Here is a 20,000-nt window from a genome sequence, read left to right as displayed (position 1 = left end):
ATGTCTGGGTGCTCGCTGTGGAGTTCCCTGATGAATGCCTCGCTACCCCTCTGGGGCATGACTACCCGGCTGCCCCATAGTAGGCAGTCGGCTCGGATGGAGAGCTCATCCATCCGTCTGTGGAACGGTCTGACCTCCTCAGGGCATGCTCCGTGTGCGGGCGCCCAGTCCCCAGTCAGGACACATTTCTTAATCAGGGATAGGAGGGGATCTCTGTTGTCCAGATTTTGATCTGGCGGGCTGTGATGGGGGAGCCTGCGCTGTCAAAGGCATCGACAGCCATGACCATCTCAGCGCTTTGCTCCGCTGCCCCCTCAGTGGTGGCCAGTGGGAGCCTGCTGAGTGCGTCAGCGCAATTTTCAGTGCCGGGCCGGTGCCGTATGGTGTAGTCACATGCAGCCAGCGTGAGAGCCCATCGCTGTATGTGAGCTGATGTGTTGGCATTGACAGCCTTGCTGTCTGACAACAGGGATGTTAACGGCTTGTGGTCCGTCTCTAATTCAAACTTCCTACCAAAGAGGTACTGATGCATCTTTTTCACCCCATAGCCACACGCGAGCACTTCCTTCTCGACCATCCCATATCCCCGTTCTGCTTGAGAGAGCGACCTGGAGGCATAAGCCACGGGTTGTAGCTGCCCCTCAGCATTGCCCTGCTGCAACACACACCCAACCCCATAGGACGATGCATCACATGTCAGAACTAAGCGTTTATAGGGGTCGTACAGGGTCAACAACTTGTTTGAACAAAGTGGGTTTCGCGCCCGATCAAAAGCCCGTTCCTGACAGTCCCCCCCAAAACCAATCGCAACCCTTGCGCAGGAGCACGTGTAGCGGCTCCAACAATGTGCTCAAGTTCGGCAGCAAGTTCCCGAAATAGTTCAACAGTCCCAGGAATGAACACAGCTCCGATGTGTCGCCGGGCCTGGGCGCTCGTCGAATCGCCTCTGTTTTGGATTCGGTGGGTCGAATCCTATCTGCAGCAACCCTCCTGCCCAGAAACTCAACCTCAGGAGCTAAGAACACACATTTAGACTTCTTGAGTCGCAGGCCTACCCGGTCCAGTCAGTGTAGCACCTCCTCCAGGTTGTGGAGGTGTTCCTCGGTGTCCCGACCCGTGATGAGGATGTTGTCCTGGAATACGATCGTTCCAGGAATGGATTTGAGCAGCTTTCCATGTTTTGTTGAAAGATCGCGGCCGCTGATCGAATGCCAAACGGACACCTGTTATAAACGAACAGCCCCTTGTGCGTGGTGATGGTGGTCAGTAGATTAGATTCGTCGGCCAGTTCCTGGGTCATATAGGCTGAAGTGAGGTCCAACTTGGTGAACAGCTTGCTGCCTGCCAGCGTGGCGAAGAGGTCCTCCGCTCTCGGGAGCGGGTATTGATCTTGTAGGGACACCTGATTGATGGTGGTCTTGTAGTCACCACAGATCCTGACCGAGCCATCCGCTTTTAGGACGGGAACGATGGGGCTCGCCAGTCGCTGAATTCAACGGGCGAGATGATGCCCTCTCTCAACAGCCGGTCCAATTCGCTCTCGATCTTTTCCCGCATCACATACGGCACAGCTCTGGCTTTGTGGTGCACTGGCCTGGCGTCCGGGGTGATGTGTATCACTACTTTAGTGCCTTTGAAAGTCCCGACGACAGGTTGGAATAGTGAATCGAATTGTTGTAGGACTTGTGAGCACGAACTTCGCTCCACCGAGGACACTGCGTGAACATCCCCCCATTTCCAGTTCATCTCGGTTAACCAGCTCCTCCCCAACAGTGCGGGACCATTGCCCGGGACAATCCAGAGCGGCAGCCGATTCACTAACCCATTGTGTGTGACAGCCAACATTGCACTGCCTAGCACCGGAATTATTTCTTTAGTGTAAGTCCGTAATTGTGTCTCAATACGTGCTAATTTGGGTCTACTGGCTTTAAGTGGCCATAGCTTCTCAAATTGCTGGCCCCAGTGTCCAGCTCCATGCGTACAGAGATACCATTTAATAAAACCCTCATCATCATTGGTGGCGTTTCGGTGTATGAACTGTGAATATTCGCCACATGGACCCGCTGAACCTCAGCATCCATCGATTTTCCCCAAAGGTCATCCTGCCTCACAGAACCCTCTTCTGGTCCATCCGCCTCATCTATTAGTCTGGTTGCAGGCTTCCTGCACATTCGAGCTAAGTGGCCACTGAGATTGCAGTTCCTGCAGACAAACTGTTGAAATCTGCAGGATCTGGCTGAGTGTTTTCCCCCACACCTCCAGCATGAGTTAAAGTTTCCATTGTTGGGGACAAAGGGACTATGGCCAGGCATTCTGCGCTGACTGTCCCTTTGACTGCTCTGAAGTACCCTATTAGTGGGTGCCAATGGCCCCATCCCGGGCCGCATTGTCCACTGTGATGGCGTGAATGTCCGTTCAGCCTGCCATTGTCTCTGTTGAAGTCCTGCTCTGGGGTCTAATGCTGCCTGGGGAATGTCGGACTGCCCCTGCCTGCCTGCGGGGCTCTGAGTCGCATTGATGATGTTGACTCCCTGATCCATCGCCGCGTTAGAGGCAGAATTGCGCGCGTATATTATTTTTGTCTCTTCCTCCCCCGCCATGAAAGTTTGAGCCATCAACGCCACCGCTTCCAAGGTCAAATCCTCGGTCTCAATTAACTTGCGGAACATTCCCGCATGACCGATGCCCTCGATAAAAAGTCCCTGAGCATCTCCCCCCTGCAGGGTTCTGTGAACTTACAGAGGTTGGCCAAACGCCGGAGGTCCGCTACGAAGTCCGGTATGCTCTGTCCTTCACGACGTCGGTGGATGTAGAATCTGTGTCGGGCCATATGTACGCTACTCGCCGGTTTGAGGTGCTCCCCGATCGATTTGCTAAGTTCTACAAAGGTTTTGTCTGCTGGCTTTGCAGGTGCTAGTAAGTCCTTCATGAGCGCGTAAGTCTTTGGTCCGCAGCTGGTCAAAAGATGGGCCTTCGCTTGTCGGCCGCTGTATCCCCCAGCCAGTCTTTCGTAACAAAACTTTGCTGAAGCCTCTCGACAAAATCGTCCCAGTCTTCCCCAACACAGCACCGTTCCTCTGTGCTACCGGTAGCCATTCTCGTGGGTTGTGAATTCCCGTTTCTTGTCGCCAATGTAAAGTCCTTACTCTACAGCATGAAACCACACGAGGCACATTCTGGGGACAAGGTCACTCTGTGACCTTAACTCTTTATTCACAGGACTCCGAAGTCAATGACCCTGTGTGGGACCTCCCTTTATATACCTGTGTGACCAGGTAAGGAGTGACTCCCACAAGTTCACCCCTTGTGGTCAAGGTGTGCATCTAGGTTGAGTGTATACAGTAATACAGTGGTGTTACATTGTGGTTACATACATGACACAGAGCGTGGAGAGAGAGAGAGAGAGTGTGACAGAGAGAGAGAGAGAGAGAGACAACAGTGGTGGTACATGGCGTAGAGAGAGAGAGAGAGAGAGTGTGTGACAGAGAGAGAGAAAGAGAGAGAGTGTGACAGAGAGAGAGAGAGTCAACAGTGGTGGTACATGGCGTGGAGAGAGAGAGAGAGAGAGAGTGTGACAGAGAGAGAGAGAGAGAGACAACAGTGATGGTACATGGCGTAGAGAGAGAGAGAGAGAGAGTGTGTGACAGAGAGAGAGAAAGAGAGAGAGTGTGACAGAGAGAGACAGAGAGAGAGCGTGACAAAGGTGGTGATACAGGTTGTGGAGAGAGAGAGAGAGAGAGAGAGAGAGAGTGTGCCAGAGAGAGAGAGAGAGAGAGAGAGAGAGACAACAGTGGTGGTACATGGTGTGACGAGAGAGAGAGAGAGTGTGTGACAGAGAGAGAGAGAGAGAGAGAGAGACAACGGTAGTGGTACATGGCGTGGAGAGAGAGAGAGAGTGTGTGACAGAGAGAGAGAGAGCGAGAGACAACTGTGGTGGTACATGGCATGGAGAGAGAGAGAGAGAGAGAGAGAGTGTGTGACAGAGAGAGAGAAAGAGAGAGAGGTGACAGAGACAGAGAGAGAGCGTGACAACGGTGGTGATACAGGTTATGGAGAGAGAGAGTGTGTGACAGAGAGAGAGAGAGAGTGTGTGACAGAGAGAGAGAGAGAGTGTGTGTGTGACAGAGAGAGAGAGAGTGTGTGACAGAGAGAGAGAGAGTGTGTGTGTGACAGAGACGAGAGATTCGGAGAGAAAGGGAGAGTGTGTGAGGTAGAGACGAAGAGATAGAAAGGGAGAATGTGTGAGATGGAGAGTGTTATACCTTTAGATGCTCTGATAATGACTCCACGAGGCAATGTGTTGTACTTGACCTGTAGTGACCTGAGTCCTTTATCCGTTAACTCCAGAGTGAGGATCACACCTGGTGGCCTGCCTTTTATACTAGGCCAGGCACACCTGTACAGGTAACCTGCGAGTCTCCCACTGCGGTGCCCCCTGGTGGCACACCTTGTGATAGTACCAACAGTGACCATGTAGGATACATGACAGAGAGATAGAAAGGGAGAGTGTGTGAGATGGTGACAGAGAGATAGAAAGGGACTAGGCCCCAGTTTGTGTCAGGCCTGTACCTGCAGCCTGTGACTAGGCCCCAGTTTGTGTCAGGCCTGTTCCTGCGGCCTGTGACTAGGCCCCAGTTTGTGTCAGGCCTGTTCCTGCGGCCTGTGACTAGGCCCCAGTTTTTTCCAAGTCCGTATTTACAGCCTGTGACTAGGCCCCAGTTTTGTCAAACCCGTCTTTACAGCCTATGACTAGGCCCCAGTTTCTGTCAGGCCTGTACTTGCAGCCTGTGACTAGGCCCCAGTTTGTGTCAGGCCTGTGACTAGGCCCCAGTTTTTTCAAGCCTGTATTTACAGCCTGTGACTAGGCCCCAGTTTGTGTCAGGCCTGTGACTAGGCCCCAGTTTTTTCAAGCCTGTATTTACAGCAAGTGACTAGGCCCCAGTTTGTGTCAGGCCTGTGACTAGGCCCCAGTTTTGTCAAGCCCATATTTACAGCCTATGACTAGGCCCCAGTTTTGTCAAGCCCGTATTTACAGCCTATGACTAGGCCCCAGTTTTGTCAAGCCCGTATTTACAGCCTATGACTAGGCCCCAGTTTTGTCAAGCCCGTATTTACAGCCTGTGACTAGGCCCCAGTTTGTGTCAGGCCTGTGACTAGGCCCCAGTTTTGTCAAGCCCGTATTTACAGCCTATGACTAGGCCCCAGTTTTGTCAAGCCCGTATTTACAGCCTATGACTAGGCCCCAGTTTTGTCAAGCCCGTATTTACAGCCTATGACTAGGCCCCAGTTTTGTCAAGCCCGTATTTACAGCCTATGACTAGGCCCCAGTTTTGTCAAGCCCGTATTTACAGCCTGTGACTAGGCCCCAGTTTGTGTCAGGCCTGTGACTAGGCCCCAGTTTTGTCAAGCCCGTATTTACAGCCTATGACTAGGCCCCAGTTTTCTGTCACGCCCGTACTTACATCATGTACACGATAACTCCCAGGCCCCACATATCCGTTGGAAACGACACAAAATCATAATTGATGACCTCCGGCGAAATGAATTCCGGTGTACCAAAGTTTACTTTCAACTTTTCTCGGGGCTTGTACCTGAGGGGGTGGGTGGGGGAGGGGAGGGGGGAATACAAAAAAAACAGAAGAGTGATAGGTCCATGAAACTTGCTTCTCCCAATATCCCACCTTCCCCTCCTCCCCCGCCCCCCCCGTCCTCGCTTCCCAATTCCCTCCGCTCCCCTCATGGGGACTAACCCCTATCGTTACCCCCGCTGAAGTCCCCACGTCCCCCCCACGCCTCACCCCTCCGGCGTCCCGTGCGAGCACCGGTGACAGAAAGGCTGCTGAGCTATCCGACTGTAGGAAGCATCACACCCAAGCCGAATCTCGTCCGCACTCCAACGGGACAGTGGCCGGGAACGAGAGTCGCCACTGATATGCGTTCATTTTCCATTACACCCCCTCCTCCTTACCTCCGTGGGGCTCGACCAATTGGGCTCCATGTCCGTAGATCGATAAAATGTCACGGGCAGGTAACAGTAATAACCAAAAATGGCGAATGGAATACTGCCACTTATAGCGAGAGGACTGGAATACAAGGGGGGGTTGGTGGGGTATAGGTTGTGCGGCAGCTGTGGAAACCCTGGTTAGACCACACCTGGAGCACGGCAAGCAGTCCTGGGCCCCACATGTTAGGGAGGGTATTTTGGTCATGAAGACCAGGCCCTCAAATCCACCACCGAGCTCATGGTCTACAGGGCTGTAGTGATACCCGCCCTCCTGTATGGCTCAGAGACATGGACCATGTACAGTAGGTACCTCACCCCCAGCTCATGGTCTACAGGGCTGTAGTGATACCCACCCTCCTGTATGGCTCAGAGACATGGACCATGTACAGTAGGTACCTCACCCCCAGCTCATGGTCTACAGGGCTGTAGTGATACCCACCCTCCTGTATGGCTCAGAGACACGGACCATGTACAGTAGGTACCTCACCCCCAGCTCATGGTCTACAGGGCTGTAGTGATACCCGCCCTCCTGTATGGCTCAGAGACATGGACCATGTACAGTAGACACCTCAAGTCGCTGGAGAAATACCACCAACGCTGTCTCCGCAAGATCCTGCAAATCCCCCGGGAGGACAGACGCACCAACGTTAGCGTCCTCGACCAGGCCCAACATCCCCAGCATCGAAGCACTGACCACACACTCGACCAGCTCCGCTGGGCAGGGCCACATTGTCCGCATGGCCCCCCAGACACGAGACTCCCCAAAGCGAGCGCTCTGCTCGGAACTCCTTCACGGCAAGCGAGCCCCAGGGTGGGCAGAGGAAACGTTACAAGGGACCACCCTCAAAGCCTCCCTGATAAAGTGCAACATCCCCACCGACACCTGGGAGTCCCTGGGCCCAAAGACCAGTCCGCCCTCAGTGGAGGAAGTGCATCCGGGAGGGCGCTGAGCACCTCGAGTCTCGTCGCCGAGAGCGTGCAGAAAGCAAGCGCAGGCAGCGGAAGGAGCGTGCGGCAAACCAGTCCCACCCTCCCCTTCCCTCAACCACTGTCTGTCCCACCTGTGACAGGGACTGTGGTTCCTGTATTGGACTGTTCAGTCACCTGAGAACTCACTGTTAGAGTGGGGGCAAGTCTTCCTCGACTCCGAGGGACTGCCTGTGATGATGATGGTGATGATTTACCAGATTGAGATGCAAGAGTTACATTTCGAGCAGAGATTACACAAACAATGGTTCCCTGGAATATAGATGGTTAAGGGGCAATCTGATCAAAGATTTCAGGATATTAAGGGGAACAGATAGGGTAGACAGAGAGGGACTTGATCTGCTGGTTGGAGAGTCTGGGACTCGGGGACATTACAGCCAGATCTTTCAGGAGTGAAGTTTGCAAACATTTCGACACACAAAGGGCGCTCGATGTTTGATACTCTCTTCCACAAACGGCAATTGTTAACCATCAATCTGAGACTGATAGACTTTTGTTGACCGAAGGTATTAAGGGATTTGGGCCAAATGCAGGGATTTGGAGTTAGGTCGCAGGTCAGCCAGAATCTCATTGACTGGCGCAACAGGCTCGAGGGGCCGAATGGCCTCCACCGGTTCCCGTGTTCGGCTAGGTTGCTGAGTGAAATTGGACAGACAGAGACTCAAGCCCCAAAATCCAGGCCGACATTACCCAGTGTCAGTACTGAGGGAGAGCCGCACTGTCGGAGGGGCGGTACTGAGGGAGCGCCGCACTGTCGGAGGGGCAGTACTGAGGGAGCGCCGCACTGTCGGAGGGGCAGTACTGAGGGAGTGCCGCACTGTCGGAGGGGCGGTACTGAGGGAGCGCCGCACTGTCGGAGGGGCAGTACTGAGGGAGCGCCGCACTGTCGGAGGGGCAGTACTGAGGGAGCGCCGCACTGTCAGAGGGGCAGTACTGAGGGAGCGCCGCACTGTCGGAGGGGCAGTACTGAGGGAGCGCCGCACTGTCGGAGGGGCAGTACTGAGGGAGGGCCGCACTGTCGGAGGGGGCAGTACTGAGGGAGCGCCGCACTGTCGGAGGGGCAGTACTGAGGGAGCGCCGCACTGTCGGAGGGGCAGTACTGAGGGAGCGCCGTGCTGTGTTGCTGGAGTTGGGAGTGGGATGTGGACGGACAGGGATTGAGAGAGAGCACTCTTACCTACGAGCAAGGCCATAGTCGATGATTTTAATCTGATTGGTGTTGGGACTGACACACAAGATGTTTTCAGGCTGTTAGATGGGAAAAAAATAAAGCGTTAGAATGTAACAGCACAGAACGAGGCCATTCGGCCCATCGTGTGGTGTGCCTGCTCTGTGAGAGAACGATCAAATTAATCCCACTCCCCCTGGTCCTACCCAGAGCCCTGAAGGTTATATCCTTTTCAAGCATTTAATAATCCGTTAAATTATGAGCAATGATTAGACAAACCAGGGTTGCTTTGTTTGATGAGCAGAAATTTTCTCCGACTGAATATTTGGGAAGACCTGTCCCATTGTTTCCGGTCCCTGCCACAAACTCCGTTCCCCAGCCACTGACTCCCTCCCTCTCCCCCAACTCCTGGTCTGAGGCTGAACCAGACTGTTCACAATCTCGCTGTTATATCTGACCCTGAAATGAGCTTCCGACCACATACCCGCAGCATAACTCAGACCGCCCTGTTTCCCCCTCCGTAACATCGCCCGTCTCCGCCCCCTGCCTCAGCTCATCCGCTGCTGAAACCCTCATCCGTGCCTTTGTTACCTCCAGACTTGACTATTCCAACGCACTCCTGGCCGGCCTCCCACATTCTACCCGACGTAAACTAGAGGTGATCCAAAACTCGGCTGCCCCGTGTCCTAACTCACACCCAGTCCCACTCACCCATCACCCCCTGTGCTCACTGCCCCGTGTCCTACCTCACACCCAGTCCCACTCACCCATCACCCCCTGTGCTCACTGCCCTGTGTCCTAACTCACACCCAGTCCCACTCACCCATCACCCCCTGTGCTCACTGCCCTGTGTCCTAACTCACACCCAGTCCCACTCACCCATCACCCCCGGTGCTCACTGCCCCGTGTCCTAACTCACACCCAGTCCCACTCACCCATCACCCCCTGTGCTCACTGCCCCGTGTCCTAACTCACACCCAGTCCCGCTCACCCATCACCCACTGTGCTCACTGCCCCGTGTCCTAACTCGCACCCAGTCCCACTCACCCATCACCCCCTGTGCTCACTGCCCCGTGTCCTAACTCACACCCAGTCCCGCTCACCCATCACCCACTGTGCTCACTGCCCCGTGTCCTAACTCGCACCCAGTCCCACTCACCCATCATCCCCTGTGCTCACTGCCCCGTGTCCTAACTCGCACCGAGTCCCACTCACCCATCACCCCCTGTGCTCACTGCCCTGTGTCCTAACTCGCACCGAGTCCCGCTCACCCATCACCCCCTGTGCTCACTGCCCCGTGTCCTAACTCGCACCGAGTCCCGCTCACCCATCACCCCCTGTGCTCACTGCCCCGTGTCCTAACTCGCACCGAGTCCCGCTCACCCATCACCCCCTGTGCTCACTGCCCTGTGTCCTAACTCGCACCGAGTCCCGCTCACCCATCACCCACTGTGCTCGCTGCCCTGTGTCCTAACTCACACCCAGTCCTGCTCACCCATCACCCACTGTGCTCACTGCCCCGTGTCCTAACTCGCACCGAGTCCCACTCACCCATCACCCGCTGTGCTCCGTGCCCTGTGTCCTAACTCGCACCGAGTCCCGCTCACCCATCACCCCCTGTGCTCACTGCCCCGTGTCCTAACTCGCACCCAGTCCTGCTCACCCATCACCCCCTGTGCTCACTGACCCCGTGTCCTAACTCACACCCAGTCCTGCTCACCCATCACCCTCTGTGCTCACTGCCCCCGTGTCCTAACTCACACCCAGTCCCACTCACCCATCACCCCCTGTGCTCGCTGCCCCTGTGTCCTAACTCACACCCAGTCCCGCTCACCCATCACCCCCTGTGCTCGCTGCCCCGTGTCCTAACTCACACCCAGTCCCACTCACCCATCACCCCCTGTGCTCGCTGCCCCGTGTCCTAACTCACACCCAGTCCCGCTCACCCATCACCCCCTGTGCTCGCTGCCCTACATTGGCTCCCGGTTAAACAACGCCTCGATTTCAAAATTCTCACCCTTGTTTACAAATCCCTCCATGGCCCTCGCCCCCTCCCTATCTCTGTAACCCCCTCCAGCCCCCACAACCCCCCGAGATGTCTGTGCTCCTCTAATTCTGCCCCCCTGACCATCCCTGATTATAATCGCTCCACCATCGGTGGCCGTGCCTTCTGTTGCCTGGGCCCCAAGCTCTGGAACTCCCTCCCTAAACCTCTCCGCCTCTCTACCTCTCTCTCCTCCTTCAAGACGCTCCTTAAAACCCACCTCTCTGACCCAGCTTTTGATCACCTGCCCCAATATCTCCTTATGTAGGTCGGGGTCAAATTCTTCGCCTTTATATACTCCTGTGATGCACCTTGGGATGTTTCACGATGTTAAAGGCACTATATAAAGGCAAACTGTTTTTGTTACATTCCCCAGAATTTAGAAGGTTAAGGTGATTGGATTACCGATTTCAGGATATTAAGGGGAGCAGGGTCGATACAGAGGGACTTGATCTGCTGGTTGGAGAGTCTGGAACTCGGGGACAGAGTCTAAACATTTCAGGAGTGAAGTTTGCAAACACTTCTACACACAAAGGGCGCTCGATGTTTGATACTCTCTTCCACAAACGGCAATTGGTGCGAGTCAATCGTTAACCTTCAATCTGAAACGGAGACACTTTTGTTAACCAAAGGTATTAAGGGATTAGGCGCAAAGGCGGGTGTATGGAGTTAGGACACAGTTGAACCATGCTCTCATCGAATGGGGCAACAAGCTCAAGGGGCTGAATGAACGACGGCTGTTCCTGTGTTCAGTACTGAGGGAGCGCCGCACTGAGGGGCAGTACTGAGGGAGTGCCGCACTGTCGGAGGGGCGGTACTGAGGGAGTGCCGCACTGAGGGGCAGTACTGAGGGAGTGCCGCACTGTCGGAGGGGCAGTACTGAGGGAGTGCCGCACTGTCAGAGGGGCAGTACTGAGGGAGCGCCGCACTGTCGGAGGGGCAGTACTGAGGGAGCGCCGCACTGAGGGGCAGTACTGAGGGAGCGCCGCACTGTCGGAGGGGCAGTACTGAGGGAGTGCCACACTGTCGGAGGGGCAGTACTGAGGGAGCGCCGCACTGAGGGGCAGTACTGAGGGAGTGCCGCACTGTCGGAGGGGCAGTACTGAGGGAGCGCCGCACTGTCGGAGGGGCAGTACTGAGGAAGCGCCACACTGAGGGGCAGTACTGAGGGAGCGCCGCACTGTCGGAGGGGCAGTACTGAGGGAGCGCCGCACTGTCGGAGGGGCAGTACTGAGGGAGCGCCGCACTGTCGGAGGGGCAGTACTGAGGGAGCGCCGCACTGTCGGAGGGGCAGTACTGAGGGAGCGCCGCACTGTCGGAGGGGCAGTACTGAGGGAGCGCCGCACTGTCGGAGGGGCAGTACTGAGGGAGCGCCGCACTGTCGGAGGGGCAGTACTGAGGGAGCGCCGCACTGTCGGAGGGGCAGTACTGAGGGAGCGCCGCACTGTCGGAGGGGCAGTACTGAGGGAGCGCCGCACTGTCGGAGGGGCAGTACTGAGGGAGCGCCGCACTGTCGGAGGTGCCGTCTTTTGGGATGAGACGTTAGACTTAGACGCTGGGACGATGTTTCCCCGGGCTGCGGAATCTAGAACCAGGGGGCACAGTCTCAGGATAAGGAGTCGGCCATGTTGGACTGAGATGAGGATGAGCTTCTTCACTCAGAGGGGGGTAAATCTTTGGAATTCCATACCCCGGAGACGCTGAGTCTCCAAATATATTCAGGGCTGAGATCGGTAGATTTTTGGAGTCTCGGGGAAGCGAGGGATATGGGGATCGGGCGGGAAAGTGGAGTTTAGGTCGAAGATCAGCCGTGATCGTATTGAATGGCGGAGCAGGCTCGAGGGGCCGAATGGCTGACTCCTGCTCCTAATTCTTAATTTATTAAACCTCGGCCCCCCCCGTCTGCCCTCTCAGGAGAACGTAAAAGATCCCACGGCCACGATTTGGAAGACAAGCAAGCGGGGGGGGGGGGGAAATGTTCTCCCCGGTGTCCTGGGGCCAATATTTATCCCTCAACCCAACATCACTCAAACAGATGGTCTGGGTCATTGTCACATTGCTGTTTGTGGGAGCTTGCTGTGCGCAAGTTGGCGTTTCCCACGCTGCACTGCAAAAGTCCTTCATTGGCTGTAAAGCGCTTTGCAACGTCCTGAGGTTGTGAAAGTCGCTATATAAATGCAGTCAGTCCGTTGATTCGTGGCTCCCCACTCCGCCCCTCCTCCCACCCCGCCCACTCTTCCCCTCCCCCGCCCCTCCCCACTGCCCCTTCCCCAGCCCCGCCCACTCCGCCCCTCCTCCCGCCCCGCCCACTCTGCCCCTCCCCCTGCCCCTCCCCACTGCCCCTTCCCCAGCCCCGCCCACTCCGCCCCTCCTCCCGCCCCGCCCACTCTGCCCCTCCCCCGCCCCTCCCCACTGCCCCTTCCCCAGCCCCGCCCACTCCGGCACCTCCCCCGCCCCGCCCACTCTGCCCCTCCCCCTGCCCCTCCCCACTGCCCCTTCCCCAGCCCCGCCCACCCCCCGCCCCGCCCACTCCGGCACCTCCCCCGACCCGCCCACTCTGCCCCTCCCCCGCCCCTCCCCACTGCCCCTTCCCCAGCCCCGCCCACTCCGCCACCTCCCCCGACCCGCCCACTCTGCCCCTCCCCCTGCCCCTCCCCACTGCCCCTTCCCCAGCCCCGCCCACCCCCCGCCCACTCCGGCACCTCCCCCGACCCGCCCACTCTGCCCCTCCCCCGCCCCTCCCCACTGCCCCTTCCCCAGCCCCGCCCACTCCGCCACCTCCCCCGACCCGCCCACTCTGCCCCTCCCCCTGCCCCTCCCCACTGCCCCTTCCCCAGCCCCGCCCACCCCCCCGCCCCGCCCACTCCGGCCCCTCCCCCGCCCCGCCCCTCCTCCCCCCCACCCCCCCCCCGCCCCGCCTTTCCCCGCAGGGGCCGGTGAGCCCCGGGGCCTGTACCTTTAAGTCGAGGTGCAGTACGTAGTTGCTGTGCATGTACTGAATGCCGTCGCAGATCTGCTTGGTGAAGATGGCGGCGTCCAGCTCAGTCATCTTGCCCTCGAGCTCCAGGATCCGGTCGAACAGCTCCCCGCCGTCCACGCTGAAACGGAAATCCTTCGCATGTCACGGAATCGGTGGCTTGGCCTCAGTGTCCTGTCAGTCCCAAACTTACAGCCTGTGACTAGGCCTCAGCGTCCTGTCAGGCCCAAACTTACAGCCTGTGACTAGGCCTCAGCGTCCTGTCAGGCCCAAACTTACAGCCTGTGACTAGGCCTCAGCGTCCTGTCAGGCCCAAACTTACAGCCTGTGACTAGGCCTCAGCGTCCTGTCAGTCCCAAACTTACAGCCTGTGACTAGGCCTCAGCGTCCTGTCAGGCCCAAACTTACAGCCTGTGACTAGGCCTCAGTGTCCTGTCAGGCCCAAACTTACAGCCTGTGACTAGGCCTCAGTGTCCTGTCAGGCCCAAACTTACAGCCTGTGACTAGGCCTCAGCGTCCTGTCAGGCCCAAACTTACAGCCTGTGACTAGGCCTCAGCGTCCTGTCAGGCCCAAACTTACAGCCTGTGACTAGGCCTCAGTGTCCTGTCAGGCCCAAACTTACAGCCTGTGACTAGGCCTCAGTGTCATTGTCAGGCCCAAATTACAGCTTGTGACTAGGCCTCAGTGTCCTGTCAGGCCCAAACTCACAGCCTGTGACTAGGCCTCACTGTCCTGTCAGGCCCAAACTTACAGCCTGTGACTAGGCCTCAGTGTCCTGTCAGGCCCAAACTCACAGTCTGTGACTAGGCCTCAGTGTTAAGTCAGGCTCAAATTTACAGCCTGTGACTAGGCCTCAGTACCCTGTCCGACACAAACTTGCAGCCTGTGACTAGGCCTCAGTGTTGCGTCAGGCCTAAACTCACAGCCTGTAACTAGGCCCTAGTTTTGAGTTAGGCCCAAACTCACAGCCTGTAGCTAGGCCCTAGTTTTGAGTCAGGCCCAAAATTACAACCTCTCGCTAGGCCCCGAAAGCAGAACGTTCCTTTAACAAATTTGGAATGCTTGCTGCATGGTGTCACTCAGTGGGACTCTCTCTCTCTCTCTCCCTCCCTTCTGAGTCAGAAGATCGTGGGTCCAAGCCTCACTCCAGGGACTCGAGCCCAGAATCCCGACACTCCCTGGAGCCAGGACCAAGAGAGCGGCGCACTGTCGGAGGGGCAGTACTGAGGGAGCGCCGCACTGTCGGAGGGGCAGTACTGAGGGAGCGCCGCACTGTCGGAGGGGCAGTACTGAGGGAGTGCCGCACTGTCGGAGGGGCAGTACTGAGGGAGCGCCGCACTGTCGGAGGGGCAGTACTGAGGGAGCACCGCACTGTCGGAGGGGCGGTACTGAGGGAGCGCCGCACTGTCAGAGGGGCAGTACTGAGGGAGCGCCGCACAGTCGGAGGGGCAGTACTGAGGGAGCACCGCACTGTCGGAGGGGCAGTACTGAGGGAGTGCCGCACTGTCGGAGGGGCAGTACTGAGGGAGCGCCGCACTGTCGGAGGGGCAGTACTGAGGGAGTGCCGCACTGTCGGAGGGGCAGTACTGAGGGAGTGCCGCACTGTCGGAGGGGCAGTACTGAGGGAGCACCGCACTGTCGGAGGGGCGGTACTGAGGGAGCGCCGCACTGTCGGAGGGGCAGTACTGAGGGAGTGCCGCACTGTCGGAGGGGCAGTACTGAGGGAGCGCCGCACTGTCGGAGGGGCAGTACTGAGGGAGCCCCGCACTGTCGGAGGGTTCCCAACAATAAGTGATAGGTCCTTACTACACAGTATAAATGCACACGAGGCCCATGCTTGAGAGGTCAGTCTGTGACCTGTCCTTTATTCCTTAGCACTCGAGTGATGAAGGTGGGTGGAGCTTCCCCTTTTATACCTGAAGGTCCAGGTTAGGAGTGTCTCCCACAAGTTCACCACCTAGTGGTCAGTGTTCTCACGGTGTACAACTTAGGTCAGTTTATACATGGGTTACAATGCTGGTTGAATACATGACATCACCTCCCCCCCAAAGTCTTATTGGGATCACAGGTTGAGTCTCTCTGGTGGTTTACGCTCCCTTGCAGAGCGCCTGAGTTGGGGCTCCAGTTGTTGGGCGCTGGCCTGAGTGTCTGCTGTTTGCGGTGCCTCAGGCCTGTCCGGACTGCCCACAGTGACTGGGCTCTCCTCCCTTTGGTTCCGGTGTTCAGTCACCTGTGGTGGAGTGAACTCTACATCGTGTTCTTCCTCTGCTTCTTCTATGGGGTTGCTGAACCTCCTTTTTGTTTGATCCACGTGTTTGCGGCAGATTTGTCCATTGGTAAGTTTAACTACCAGAATCCTATTCCCCTCTTTGGTAATCACAGTGCCTGCGAGCCATTTGGGCCCTGCAGTGTAGTTGAGGACAAAAAAAGGGTCATTTACATCAATACATCGCGCCCTCGCATTCCTGTCATGGTAGTCACATTGTGACTGGCGCCTGCTCTCGACAATTTCTTTCATGGTGGGGTGTATAAGGGATAATCGGGTTTTGAGCATCCTTTTCATTAGTAGCTCTGCGGTTGGAACCCCTGTGAGCGAGTGTGGTCGGGATCTATAGGCCAACAGGAGGCGTGATAAGCGGCTTTGTAGGGAACCCCCTTGGATTCTGAGCATCCCCTGTTTGATTATCTGCACTGCTCGTTCTGCCTGGCCATTTGAGGCCGGCTTGAACGGTGCCGTTCTAACATGGTTAATTCCATTGCCTGCCATGAAGTCCTGGAATTCAGTGCTTGTGAAGCACGGGCCATTGTCGCTGACCAAGATGTCCGGTAGACCGTGGGCGGCGAACATTGCCCGTAGACTTTCTACCGTGGCAGAGGATGTGCTTGAATTTAAAATGTCACACTCGATCCATTTGGGCTAGGCATCTACTACAACCAAAAACATTTTCCCCATGAAAGGACCTGCGTAGTCCACATGGATGCGTGGCCAAGGCTTGGCGGGCCAGGGGCTAAGGGGGACTTCCCTGGGCGCATGGCCCAGCTGGGCACACGTGTTGCACCTGCGAACACAAAGTTCCAGATCTGCGTCTATCCCTGGCCACCAAACGTGTGACCTGGCAATTGCCTTCATCGTGACAATGCCCGGGTGCTCATTGTGGAGTTCTCTGATGAACACCTCTCTGCCCATCTGGGGCATGACTACGCGGTTTCCCCACAGTAGGCAATCGGCCTGAATCGAGAGTTCATCCTTGCGCCTATGAAACGGTTTAAATTCCTCAGGGCATGCCCTGTACGTGGCTGCCCAGTCCCCATTCAGGACACATTTCTTGACTAGAGACAATAGCGGTCTCTATTTGTCCAGGCTTTAATCTGACGGGCTGTCACGGGTGAGCCTTCGCTTTCGAAAGCTTCAACAGCCATGACCATCTCAGCACCATGCTCGGTAGCCCCCTCAGTGGTGGCTAGTGGGAGCCTGCTGAGTGCATCGGCGCAGTTTTCGGTGCCCGGTCTGTGCCGAATTGTGTAGTCATAGGCGGCTAACGTGAGTGCCCACCTCTGTATGCGGGCCGATGCGTTTGCATTTATGGCCTTGTTGTCGGCCAAAAGGAACGTTAGGGGTTTGTGATCTGTCTCCAGCTCAAATTTCCTGCCAAACAGGTACTGGTGCATTTTCTTTACCGCATATACACATGCGAGCGCCTCCTTTTCTACCAGCCCGTAGCCCCTTTCTGCCTGGGACAGACTCCTGGAGGCATAAGCTACCGGCTGTAACTGACCCTTGACATTGACATGCTGCAACACACACCCGACACCATAGGACGACGCATCGCACATTAACACAAGTTTCTTACATGGGTCATATAGCGTTAACAGATTGTTGGAACATAACAAATTGCGTGCTCTATTAAAAGCCCTTTCCTGGCTGTCCCCCCAGGCCCATTCGCGACCTTTGCATAGGAGCACGTGTAGCGGCTCTAGCAGCGTGCTCAATTTGGGAAGAAAGTTACCAAAATAGTTCAGGAGCCCCAGGAACGAACGCAGCTCCGTCGTGTAACGGGGTGTGGGTGCTCTCTGGATCGTTTCCATTTTGGACGCAGTAGTGCTGATCCCGTCTGCTGCTACCCTCATCCCCAGGAATTCTACCTCTGGAGCTGGGAAGACGCACTTCGCCTTTTTCAGTCGCAGCCCTACCCGGTCCAGTCTGCGTAGCACCTCCTCCAGGTTGTGGAGATGTTCTTCAGTATCGCGACCCATGATGAGGATGTCGTCCTGAAAAACCACCGTCCCTGGAATCGACTTGAGGAGGCTTTCCATATTTCGTTGGAAGATCGCGGCGGCCGAGCGAATCCCGAACGGACATCTGTTGTACTCAAACAACCCCTTGTGTGTCGTGATGGTGGTCAGCTTCTTCAACTCACTCACCAGCTCCTGGGTCATGTAAGCTGAGGTCAGGTCCAATTTTGAAAAAAGTTTGCCACCGGATAGCGTCGCAAAGAGGTCCTCCGCTCTCGGTAGGGGGTACTGGTCTTGGAGTGACACCCGATTGATGGTGGCCTTGTAATCGCCACATATCCTGACCGACCCATCCGCCTTGAGCACCGGCACAATCGGGCTCGCCCAGTCACTGAATTCGACTGGCAAGATAATGCCTTCCCTCAGCAGGCGGTCCAATTCGCATTCTATCTTTTCCCGCATCACGTACGGCACCGCTCTGGCCTTGTGGTGTACTGGCCTGGCGTCCGGGTTAATGTGAATCACTACCTTGGCCCCCATGAAAGTGCCAATGCCGGGTTGAAATAATGAGTCAAATTTGTCCAGGATCTGTGAGCATGATACTTGCTCCACAGAGGAAATTGCATTGACATCGCTCCATTTCCAGTTCATGACAGCAAGCCAACTCCTCCCCAGTAGTGCGGGACCGTCCCCTGGGACAATCCAGAGTGGCAGTCTGTTCTCCGAATCTTTGTGGGTCATGACTACCGTGGCGCTGCCTAGCACCGGAATGATCTGCTTTGTGTAAGTCCGTAGCTGTGCGTCAATCGGCGATAATTTTGGCCTCCTGGCCTTGGATGCCCACAACTTGTCGAACTGTTTGATACCCATCAGGGACTTGCTGGCCCCCGTGTCTAACTCCATTGATACTGGGATGCCATTGAGGAGCACTTTCATCATTATCGGTGGCGTCCTGGTGTACGAACTGTATACGTGCTCCACATGAACTCGCTGAACTTAAGCTTCCAGCGATTTCCCCCAGTGTCCATTTCTGCAATTTCTGCAGGTATTTTGCTCATCTCTGCAAACTCCGGCTGAGTGTGTGCCTCCACGCCTCCAGCATGAGCTGCTGTTGGAAACAAAAGGTCCCTTGCCAGTCGATCGTCCCTGACTGCCCCTGTTATTGTCCTTGAGTGCGCCATTGACAGGTGTTGATGGCCCCATTACTGGCCGCATTGTCCCTTGCAATGGCGTGAATCGCCGTTCAGTTTGCCATTGTCTCTGTCGAACTCCCCCTCTGGGTTCGACTACATGTTGGGGCATGCCCGACTGCCCTTGTCTGCCTGGAGAACTGTGTGCTGCTTTAACAATGTAAAATCTCTGTCCCAACCATTCCTTAACACAGTACCTCTCGTCTGTTCTGCTAGTGGCCATGCTCGCGTGGTTTAAATCCAAGTTTCTCGTCGCCATTGATAGGTCCTTACTGTACAGTATAAATGCACACAAGGCCCATGCTTGAGAGAAGGTCAGTCTGTGACCTGTCCTTTATTCCTTAGCACTCAAGTGATGAAGGTGGGCAGAGCTTCCCCTTTTATACCTGAAGGTCCAGGTTAGGAGTGTCTCCCACCTAGTGGTCAGTGTTCTCACGGTGTACAACTTAGGTCAGTTTATACATGGGTTACAATGCTGGTTGAATACATGACAACAATAATGTGTATTTATATAGCGCCTTTAATGTAGTGAAACGTCCCACGATGCTTCACAAGGGTAGTATAAGAAGAAATTTAAAAATAGTCCCCGAGCCAGATAAGGAGAGATTAGGGCGGCCAAAGAGGTGGGTTTTAAGGAGCGTCTTGAAGGAGGAGAGAGAGGTGGAGAGGCGGAGAGGTTTAGGGAGGGAGTTCCAGAGCTTGGGGCCCAGAGGGGTGCAGAGATCTCGGGGGGTTGTGGGGCTGGAGGAGGTTACAGAAATAGGGAGGGGCGAGGGCCATGGAGGGATTTGTAAACAAGGGTGAGAATTTTGAAATCGAGGCGTTGCTTAACCAGGAGCCAATGTAGGGCAGTGAGCACAGGGGGTGATGGGTGAGCGGGACTGGGTGCGAGTTAGGACACGGGGCAGTGAGCACAGGGGGTCATGGGTGAGCGGGACTCGGTACGAGTTAGGACACGGGGCAGTGAGCACAGGGGGTGATAGGTGAGTGGGACTGGGTGTGAGTTAGGACACGGGGCAGTGGGCACAGGGGGTGATAGGTGAGTGGGACTGGGTGTGAGTTAGGACACGGGGCAGCGAGCACAGGGGGTGATGGGTGAGTGGGACTGGGTGCGAGTTAGGACACGGGGGCACAGGGGGTGATGGGTGAGTGGGACTGGGTGCGAGTTAGGACACGGGGGCACAGGGGGTGATGGGTGAGAGGGACTCGGTGCGAGTTAGGACACGGGGTCAGTGAGCACAGGGGGTGATGGGTGAGCGGGACTTGGTGTGAGTTAGGACACGGGGCAGTGAGCACAGGGGGTGATGGGTGAGTGGGACTGGGTGTGAGTTAGGACACGGGGCAGCGAGCACAGGGGGTGATGGGTGAGCGGGACTCGGTGTGAGTTAGGACACAG

The 20,000-nt window shown here is 56.3% G+C and overlaps 1 protein-coding gene across 2 annotated transcripts in view; it reads right to left on the bottom strand.

Annotated features, from left to right (window-relative positions):
- LOC139235297 (myosin light chain kinase 2, skeletal/cardiac muscle-like) overlaps positions 1 to 20,000 on the bottom strand; it is a 48,076-nt gene that overhangs the window by 13,240 nt on the left and 14,836 nt on the right. For both annotated transcript variants that reach the window (XM_070866441.1, XM_070866442.1), the window contains exons 5-7: positions 13,160 to 13,301; positions 8,169 to 8,239; positions 5,463 to 5,591 (exon numbers count right to left, since the gene is read on the bottom strand). In XM_070866441.1, the coding sequence (XP_070722542.1) occupies positions 5,463 to 5,591; positions 8,169 to 8,239; positions 13,160 to 13,301 (342 nt within the window). The remainder of the gene's footprint in view (positions 1 to 5,462; positions 5,592 to 8,168; positions 8,240 to 13,159; positions 13,302 to 20,000) is intronic.

Source organism: Pristiophorus japonicus, chromosome 23, assembly GCF_044704955.1.
Source record: "Pristiophorus japonicus isolate sPriJap1 chromosome 23, sPriJap1.hap1, whole genome shotgun sequence".
Lineage (NCBI taxonomy): Eukaryota > Metazoa > Chordata > Chondrichthyes > Pristiophoridae > Pristiophorus > Pristiophorus japonicus.
This window is presented reverse-complemented; position numbering and strand designations above follow the sequence as displayed.